This window comes from Scomber japonicus, chromosome 15 (assembly GCF_027409825.1).
Source record: "Scomber japonicus isolate fScoJap1 chromosome 15, fScoJap1.pri, whole genome shotgun sequence".
NCBI classification, from domain to species: domain Eukaryota; kingdom Metazoa; phylum Chordata; class Actinopteri; order Scombriformes; family Scombridae; genus Scomber; species Scomber japonicus.
Window position 1 is genome coordinate 27,862,978 of NC_070592.1, and position 10,939 is coordinate 27,873,916.

Genomic DNA, 10,939 nt, shown 5'->3' on the forward strand with positions numbered 1-10,939 from the left:
CCATTGGTACAGCCATCAGGAGCTATTCAGGGTTAAGTACCTTGTCCAAGGACACATCAACATGTGGACTGGAGGAGCCGGGAACCAAACCGCTGATCCTCCAATTAGTGAACTACCACTCTACCTTCTGAGCATATCTAAGGTGAATAGTATTGGAACTCCATGTATCTTATGCATCCACAGAGGATTCATCATGAATACAATTTAAACCAGTTTAATACGGTTCCTTTAATGCCAATGAAATGTTCCGGTATCTGTAATAGGATGTGATGAGAAAGGGTGTAAAATGTTGCACCATCTATCTAACCATCTAACAAGACAAGTGCAAAGAGAAGTCCTTTGTCTGGTGCAAAGGGGTCAATTTGTAAATTTCACCACTATGATGGGCTCTAAATCTTGACTGAAAATCCTCAAACTATTGTTATGTAGAAAGTTACACAACTAATTGTGTGTGTGAGTGAAGAGAGAAGAGGAAGGTTAGATTTAGGTCTATAGTTGGCTAAAACTCCTAAATCAAGAGTATGCTTTTAAGAAGAGATTTAATTACAGCTATTTTGAAGGACTGTGGTAAGATAAGATAGTCCTTTATTAGTCTCATGATGGGGGAATGTACATAGCCTGTTACTGTTACTGTTAAGATAAATTGATCATATCTAGTAAAAAAAAGGTGCTAATGATAATACTTCCTTAAGTAGCCTGGTTGGGATGAGGTTTGAGAGACAGGTTGATGATTTAGATGGAGAAACTGTTGAAATTTGTTCAGGAAGATCGATAAGAAAAAAGAAAAACAGTGTACAGGGGTAAGACTGAAATATGGCTCACTCAGGGTGGGAGTGACAAAAGGGAATATTTAGGATGTTTTAAATCTGATCTTTACGCAGTGTGGCAACCTGAGAATGTGGAGCGGGTATGAGAGACCTTACCTGGAGGATGTCTGTATAAGAAACTTCTATTAGCTGCTCCCATAATTCATAGGCTCAGACAGGCTTAGATAAGGGCTCATCGCCAATTACTCACATAAATCAGTGACATGTCTGAGATCTGCCACTTCTCTGCAAAAAGTTACCAATCATTTAATAAATATTACCTGAAACCTTGGAGAAAACATTCCTTCAAAGAAGATCTCCTTATATAGCGTAACAATATGCCTTTGCTTTGAATAACTTTGTACATTGTATTTACTGTATTTTGTATAATTGCAGCTGGCTATATATAAGGCGGATTCAAAACCTTTACAATTAAATCCTTGTGTTTTGGGTAAAATAAATCTCCTTAACACTGTAGTCAAAAGATGATGATGCCGCTGCTGTACAGGGAAAAAAATGTACACAGCAGCCCTATATACAGAGACCATGCTGAACAAATATTTTACTCAAAGAAGTAACGCAGATAATATTATGTCCACTTGGGGGCAGCAGAACAAGCTGTAAAAACATTTTTTACCTACTGCCGTCTTATGAAATTGTTATAGCAAACGTACTAGTATACAGTTGCCCATTTGCATATGCAGTACACACAGAGAAACATTAATACTCATTTAGAATCATGTTTGTGTCCAACTGATGAATATAAGTTAAATATTCAGTCTCCTTTTAGTTCTGATTTGGTCTCCACCAACTCCTGAGAAAAATATCTGGCTCTTAAGCTGCTAAATGCTGCACTAAGTTCAATAGCTAGTTGCTGCTGACATTGTCTGTCTACTGTTTGCTGCTGGAGCTTTTTAACTGAAATCTGCTGCTTCTTGCTGCTGGAAACAATTTTGATGAGACCAGTGACACCAACCACTTTTTTTGTTTTACTCCCTGCAGACAGGCAGCAAGGACACCCAGCAGTCCTTGCTGCCTGCTGCCGCTGGCTTTATGGGAAGAGACTGGTAGTAATGCTGGCTGTGGCACTGTCTGCAGACAGCTCTGTGTTAAGACAACACAGCCAGGCAGCAACAACACCAATACCAGACTGAGAGTTTAGAGGGCGCTTCCTGCCACAGTTCAACATATTATGATAAGACCAGCGGGCTTTAAACAGCGCACGGCTGCATGGCCAGACGCTTTCTGGACACAAGCATGGCCATGTGGAAACCTGCCACGGCCTCACAGCTCCGACATGTGCATGAATGATCCAGAAAAACTGAATAAATTAAAGGAATGTAGATGACGCATGTAAGCAGACGCTGACATAAGATTATTTTTTCCTTTTAAAATAAACAATAAAGGATCATTGATATTTTGGAAAGAAGGCTTAAAGCCACTGCATACAGCAACAATACATATCATGTATGAAGCAAAGGAAACACGAGGATTTCAGACAGACATTAGAGCTGTGTAAAAAAAAATGCCATCTGTCAAGTCATCTGGCACCAAAGTTGATCCTGTCTCAGTCTTCAGCTCTATGAAACATCATCCAGCAATCACCTGCTCGGGCTAATCAACTTTATGCAAACACACATTATTGGTTCATTACTTTGTCATTTGAATGGTTGTAGTGTTTACCAAGCAATCTGCAGTCTATGTTAAATTTCATTGAGGCACTACTCAAATTGCACTTTCTGTATCATATATAATTACAGCTGCAACGATTAGTCGATCACAGGGCTGGGTATCGTATGAAAACATTTCGATACCAGTACCAATCAAAGTACCCTTAAAGTGATAGGGTTAGCAACTGAGTACTTCATTCCATACCAATTACACATTTTGTGCACTTTGGCTGTGAGCAAGCCCATACAAATAGTTTTCAAATTTTTTGCAAATTTTCTAGCTCTGGGTACAAAAAGGATCGATTGCAGGTATCATTTGATGAAAGACGGTTCGATACTTATTGGTATCAATTTATTTCGGTCGATACCTTAAAGGTATCGAGTACAGATACCCAGACCTAGTCGATCAAAAGAAACTATTTTGATAATTCAAGCAAAAATGCCAACCACGCTCCTGTTGTAGCATCTCAAATGTGATGATTTTCAGTTTTTCTTATGACAGTCAATTGAATATCTTACTGATTTAGTTAGTCATTCTATCTGCATGGTTATTTGAGTGAATTGATCCTACAAATGTATAAAACTGAATCTTCCAACAGTATTTTTGCTCGTTCATTTAATATCATCTCCATGAGTGGACAGTTCTCCATTCAACAGGAGCCAACTCCAAATTTGTTTGACATGAAACATTATTCATATGTAACTTTTGCCAAGTGTGCATGTGTCTAACACTAACAACCAATGCATTTAGAGTGATTTTAGTCAGTATAGATTTCAAACTATTTGTTCAAAGAACTGTGCTTGAGGCACAAATACAAACACACAGATTGACCTGAACTAAAGGTTACACTTTAAAAAAAGAAGCATTGTTTAAACGTGACTTCAAAGTGCCACATACCGCTATATCTACCGAGCCTTAGAGCCTGGATGAGCCACATGCAAGTATGAAGTCGTCTTGAACTTGCCATGCTCAGATCATTTGTTAAAGCTCCCTGTGGCACTTCTGACTTTGGCAGGTCTGACAGCTTGATACGGTCGCTCCAAAATCCCCACTCAGGGGCCCTGATAGGCATGTGATAGATATGTGGAGGTTGTTTTAGACATGTTGGCTCACATTGCATCATGAGGAGCTGCTGCATTTGAGGGCAAACCTCAGTGAAAATATCAGTGTCCACCTTGGTATGTAGAATATGAACTAATAACCTCTGGACGTGATTTTTTACAAGATCCACAGCTTGGTCTTGCAGTTATTGTGGTCACTTCAGGGTTAACAAGCAGAACAGAATGGCATCATAAACACTGTGCCTCCCAACAGAAGAAAACAAGTCTCTGGAGCACTAACCATAAGGAGGGAATTTACTATTATGACTGATGATGACATCTACTATACGACAAAGGCAAACAGAAGCAGGCTTCGACTGATAAATGGGCGTGATGATGAATTGGGTAGATATAATTAATAGATAGTAGATAATTGCTTTTTAAGATGAAAAAGAAGTTTACCAGGTCAGTATAGACCCACCAACAGAGAGGATAATTTTATTTGACAGTTTCAGGGGTGTCAGTCTGTAAAACCTGCAATGAAACCTGCCTCGTTCTGCCTATGGCACTATTCACTCAAAGAATTTAACCTAATAGATTTTTAGAGCCCCATTAAAGGCAGAATCAAAGGCTCCTGCAAAATTCTGAGGGAGTAGCGTCCATTCTTGGTATGATTCATTTAAAGGTTAGTATAAGTATTTTATAGTACGAGTGGATTGAATGATAAAGTGTGATGTGAAAGGTGTCGTTTATAGCGACAAACTGACAGACAATGATCACCAAACTCAACAATTCCCTTCAGTGCTACACCCCTTTTTAGCCTCTTATAGCATTTTTTTTGGTTTGCCCCATACTCTGCTTTAATCACCTTGTCTTCAACAGCAGGGAACTGTTTTGGCAAAAAAAGCTCAGTGTATCCTGCCTGCCTACCATGAAACAGCTGCTGGGGTTAGTGACAAAGATGGTGAACACAGTGGACCATTTAGTGGCTAAAGAGGAGCTGGTGGATACCCAAACCAGAGCTAAAAGACTAATTAGGCCTGTCACCATAACTACTTTTGTTGGACGATATATTGTCTCCGAAATAATCACGATAAACAATATTATTGTCATTTGAAGATAATTTTATACCACTGATATAATGATAATATAATAGTATAATAATGGCGAGGGGCGAATGGAGGGTGGGATGTAAAAACACAGACTGTCGTGTATCATATAGAGATATGATGATGTTGATAATTACGTTATTGTACGATAAGGTGATAACGTTATTGTGACAGGTCTAAGACTAACATTCATCCAGTGGACAGAAACTTGAATGCTAATATTACTCTGTGTCTGCTGGATGTTTAAATAGGCAATTCTTTGCTAACATGTTAGCCATAACACTTCTATAAGGCGATAATGTGTTAATGTTGAGCTTCAATTTGTTTTCCTGGTTCCAAGTGGCTTAATGAATGAATGTATGCAGCTTCAAAATATCAGCTTTTGCCAGTCTCTGTTCAAAAAATTATTAATAGAGTAATTGTTTCTAGGCTATAAAATATCAGGAAATAGTGAAAAATGCCCATCACAATTTCCGGGAGCAAAATGTGAGGTCTTAAATTGTAGCTTGTATTTTAGAATGAAAAATGACCAAAATAACAGCCGATAATTATTTTATTTATTATTTTTAATAAAAAACAAAGAAGAATAATATAAATAATTTCTGATAATGATCTTTTAAATGTGGTTATTAAAGAATTGTGGTCATTTAGATTCTGTATCAGGATAAAATGAAGCCTTCATCTAAATCTAACATATGATCTCAAGCTTTTGGGGTCTAAAACAAAAGCTAAAATAAAAAAGAATGAATGAATGAATACATGTGTGTGTGTAGACGTAACAGGGATAAGCAGCAGAAAATGGAGATATTTCCATGACAAACTGTTGGAGATGGATGTGATAGTGTCCGTGGATGGCAGCAGATGGAGCAGATGCTGCAACATTGAAGAGCGGTGTCTCGACTTGCTGGAACACGGCAGCTGCCTTCCTCCAGGCTACTCCTCTCCCACCCATCATCACGCTGACTGTGGCAGGGATATACTTAGCTCTTTTACAGCAGTTGACACCATCACCTTGCTTCTTTTGTAACGACATACACATCCATACCAACAATATTTTACAGTGATCATTTCCTCCTTGATTACATTTTACGTCTCTATTTGGAAGTGGTTGGCATTTATTATTCTGTTGAAGGATGAGAGTTACAAATTAAAATCCTGTCAACATCTACTCAGCCCCAGGGCTTCGAAAAAAAAAAACGAGTTATGTTACATATTGATTGATTACAAAGGAGATATATCAAAACAATTCTGGTCTTTATATTACCTAATAACCTAATAGAAAAGGCAGCAAAAAGTCATTTTTTCCAGTTATATTTAGTTAGTTATTGAAAAATAATATTGAGGAAATGTGGGCACATCTAATTGATTTGTTCAATGTAACTACTCAGTACTACTTATATGGGAGAACAATCACCTGGTGATATTGTTATATAAATGTGTGTAATCTGCATATTTATGATGAGCTATTAAGCCGTTTCTCGCAATGTTGATCATAAGAGACCCAAGAATGGAGCCTTGAGGAACTCATTTTTGTACACTCAGTGTAATATACTGATCAACATAATATTCAAACCACTACACGTCAAATGCAAATATTGTATTATGTCCTCTACTATGTTTGTCTGTCAGCTATAGTTACTTTGAAGACTATGATTTTTAAAATGGAGCATTGTCACACAAAGAATTAAACAGCCCACTTTCTGTTATACTGTATGTACTTTACTAATGTCATGGTGGAAGAAGTAACCAGATCTGTTACTTAAGTAATAGTACATAAGTTATACCACTTAAATATAGTTAAAAGTATTAAATAAGGTACGTTTAATCAAATAAAAGATTAATACTGATGAATCAGTGTGTAAGCAGCATACTGTTGTCGATGATTGAGATGGAGCTGGTTCAAACTATTTTGATTTGAGTTCTGCGATGCTACATGAAGTTTGATTTACTTTCACTGTTCTCTTATCTTTGCTGTCCTGTCTGGATATTTTTTTTAAACAAAGTTTAGAGGGAAAATGTACTTTTGGTGGAACTACTCACAAACCAGAGGCATCTGAAATGAATCCACACTGATTCTATTTTTGTTATTGGTCACAAGCCAAAGGTTTTTGGAACTACTGCTCTGCATATATAGTCATTGTAAATTATTTTTAATAATATTTTGGGGGCATTTTACAACTTCTTTTGATAGCTACAGTGGAGAGATGACAAGAAAAATGGGGAATAATGTGCAACAAGCAGTCAGACATCAGCCAGCATTGTTAGAACACAATACTAACTCACTGGTGTGCCCTTTTAAAGACTGATTTTAAGGACCTCCAGAAACTGCATGTTCACTTTGTTTAGAACATTTGGAACCAGCAGAGTGTGCTATAACCAAAGTGATGATGCTGTGATCCTGGCGCTCATTCAGCTTTACAGGGCACCATCACTGAGGAGCACAACACTCGGAAAACATACAGAAATGAAAAGAAACAGTCTACAGTCTGTGGACTCTACTGGAAGGATGAAAACCATTCTTCCAAAAGATATTCCCTCATTTAATGTTTTGACAATGGTGGTGGAGAGCACTGTCTGACACGTAGGTCCAAAATCTCCAGTAGGTGTTCAGTTGGGTTGAGATGTGATGACTGTAATGAACCTGTGTCATAGCATATGATTCACACTATTTTCATACTCATCACACCATTCAGTGACCCCTCATGCCCTATGGATAAAGGCATTGTCACTGTGGAAGAGAGCACTCATCGGGATAAAAAATATTTCATTGTTACCCTATCAACTGTCAGTGTGGTTTGTACTTAAAATACCACTGTGACTTTGTTTTCTTGAGATTGGATACAATTAGATATAATTTGTACTTTTGTTTTTTTATTTGAACAGGGACAGTGCACAATAGCATATTAACCTTGTATTAAACAAGGAGAGATGCATTACACTGGGCTTTTGGGTGGATGGTCAATACAGAAACGTATAGGTTTGAGTATAAATGATTTCTGTAGGTTTTCTGGCTCTGGCATGACTTGAGTATTACTGTGGCTTGAGTAATACTGCCACCTGCTGTCCATTATGATTCATGTACACAGAGGGAACAATTATGTCTGCTGCTTGTTTTAGAACTATCCAGTTTTCCATGTTAATACACATGCATTTATATACTCAGTATGTAGTGTTTTCATTATGTATGTTTGAATGCTAATATAATGCACACTAGGCATACTTACACTGGACTTTTCCAGCAATATCACTGATAGACACTATGTGCATATGACCCATCACACAGAACCTTACCTGTAAATTTGCCACCTGCATTCCCTGTACACATGTGCATGGAGAATAATGTCTGATTCTGATTATTTAAAAAAAAAAAATCATTATATTTAACAGCACACCTAATGTTTACTAGCTACTGTATGCCACTCCTTATAAGATAGATAACATCTGTGATGATAATGATATGTACTACATTATAGTTCTGAACAATGTTAATAGGTTATTACATTAGTCAGCATGACATAAAAACAATTATATCTATTAAATGGAGTAATATTCAATTAATGTGAAGTGGAAGACAATAACCAACTTACTATAGGTTTGACCTAATTCAACAATGATTTACAAATGTAGCATTTATTATGTAAAGTACTGTAGGAGTAATTTGAAGTCAAGTTATTCCTTGTATTTGTTTTTTTTCCTAAATGTCTCTCCAATAGAAACGCTGAAAAGCTGGGCAATAAACGTTTTTTCTACTCAAAGGTCCATGTGAAGAGATGCAGTTGAAAGTCTTGATAAAGCTAGTAAGAGGGTTATTTTGTCACAGACAATGACCCTTAATGCTCAATTGAAATAGCTGCTTTGAGTGATTTTATGAGTGTTTCAGTTAAAAAAAAGTAAAATCATTTTATGGATTAATTAAATTTATTGCCAAAACTTTCTTGATATTACTTTGTACAAAACTTTTACAACAAAAACTGGTCACAGAAAGAAAACAAACAAACCAACAATTTTCCATGATGAACTGAGAACATGTTGACACGGTGAGTGCTCATCCGCTTGCAGCCACGTCAAAAGGGTAATGCTGAGGGAAATCATGGATGACTTTCAGAGCTTCATTATACAGCTCTAACTCTGTGGGACACATGGACACAACACACTGTTAGTCACCACTGATCAGTGTTACTGTGTGTAGCAGACACATCATCTGTTAAAAGAAGAAGACCTACCAAAAGGAATGCCCTTGTCCTCTTGTAGCATGTTGTATGTTGTGGCCATTATTGTCCCTTTGTTGGACACCATACCAATGAGCTCCACAATGCCGCTCAGCTCTTCTTCAAGCTGAATGAGGAGGGGGACAAATGTAACACCATTACCACGTTGTTTGGTATGTTAACCCCTCTTCACCAACAAAGAGATAACTGGTCTGACTGATAGTGAAGTGATAATACTACTTTTTTCATTGATCCACATAATAAATCTGCATAATTGATACATTTGGACTATGGCTGCAACTAACAATCATTTTTGACTCTCCTGATTAATCGATTGTTTAGTCCACACAGTGTCAGAAAATGGTGAAAAAGGTTGATCACTGTTTTCTAAAGGTCAAGCTGACATCCTGAAGTGTTTGTTTAATCCTGATCCAGTCCACAACCCAATGATATTTAGTTTACTGCCATAGAAGACTAAAGAAAACAGAAAATATTTATATTTGAGAAGCTGGAATCTGAGTTTTCTTTTAAATTTAATATCTGACTCAAAACAATTAATCCTATCAACATAGTTGGCAACTAATTTGTTAATTGCCTAATTGTTCAAGCTCTAATTTAGACAGTGAGAAAACAACAGCATGAGTCTGAATTTTAAAAAACACACTGGTGATGAGTGATAAATGACAGTGGAAAAGAGGACATGCTGTTTTATGTACACTTTTCTTAGTGAGAAAGCAGGGACATGCCACTAGTCAAAGTAGTGTGCCACTAAGAATCGACATATGGCACTAAAGCAAAAGGCGAAAAGTGGCATCTGCTGGTGAAATGGGAGTGATAGGCTGTTTATAAGTGTCACACAGCATGAGTGTATCAGCAACTGAGAAGTGGCACAAGACAGTGGATCATACCACTCAAAGTGACATATGCCAGTAGAACAAGAATAACATAACAGCAGCCACTTTTCAACCTTTATGCAACAACTGCAATGTTTCAACTGAAGCACAGATTCATCTCTGTGACAGGAAGGACATTAAATACTTTGTTAGTTCTCTAATTCAGGAAGACTCGGTTCTAAGTGTTCACAAACATGTTTCTGTCTGATATCCTTTTTTAGAAATATATATTCCATTTGACATTTGGCATTTGAAGTGAAACATTGTTTCACTTCAAGCCATTTACATCCATTTCCCAGTAAAGGAGACGATGCAATGTGACAAGTACCAAAGTTTCAATAGCATTTCAAACCCATATAACATGAACCATAATGAAGTTGTCTTTATTTATTGACTGCGTCGTTTGAACTCAACTGTACTTAATAAACACCACATTGAAAGTGTCTTTGACGAATTTTAGCTAAAGACAGACTGGTATTTTTGAGTTGAGATGTTGATTAAGTTGCAGATTGAAGAAGCATCAAGACTGCTACATAATGTAACATTACTCACAGGTTCATTAAGTTCAACCGTTGCTATCTTTCCTTCTCCATCCGCCACAGTGAAGGTTTTCCCGGTTGGGTGTACCTGACAACGTAGAAAAGAACCGCTGTGTGTTAATGACACGTTTATAACACGTTCAGCACGTCTGCTACTGCCCAGCATCATGTTAGCTAAAACAACACTGACCTTTTCAACACGACCAACGAAGCACACCGCTCTGTTAATATGCTGTGACAGCATGGAGCAGTTGATTCTTGGTTTAGGGACATCCAGAACACCTGACATCTTGGCAGTTTGTTGTAATGGCGTTACTGAACAAAGCTGGACAAGCACAAAATACTAAAGCTCAGAGCGAGAGCGCGGGAAATATTTAGTGGGCTACTTTTATTTTACATGGTAGCCCGCGCGGGCGGAGTATCTAAATTCACGTAGAAACCCGCCTGCTTTTCAATAACGGTTCACCCCGTAAAAAAATCGAACATCCCCAACCTTTTAAACGACATATCCGCTGTGCTCCAGCATTTTCCTCCCCGTAGACAACAGCGAACAGTTCCGCTGCATGTTGCACATAGAGTCATGTGTAGCAGAACTGTTTGGGTTCAGTTAAAGTTTCTACACGGACACGGACAAGGACAACGTTCAGGTCAATATGACGTCAACATCTGATCA

General features: G+C 37.6%; 1 protein-coding gene across 1 annotated transcript; it reads right to left on the reverse strand.

Annotated features, from left to right (window-relative positions):
* Nucleotides 1–8,538: 8,538 nt before the first annotated feature.
* On the reverse strand, nt 8,539–10,620 carry rpa3 (replication protein A3). Its single transcript, XM_053333797.1, has 4 exons — nt 10,457–10,620; nt 10,280–10,354; nt 8,850–8,961; nt 8,539–8,754 (listed from the first exon to the last, which is right to left on the reverse strand). The coding sequence occupies exons 1-4, from the start codon at nt 10,553–10,555 to the stop codon at nt 8,672–8,674; spliced, it is 369 nt and encodes a 122-aa protein (XP_053189772.1). The 5' UTR covers nt 10,556–10,620; the 3' UTR covers nt 8,539–8,671.
* Nucleotides 10,621–10,939: the final 319 nt, after the last annotated feature.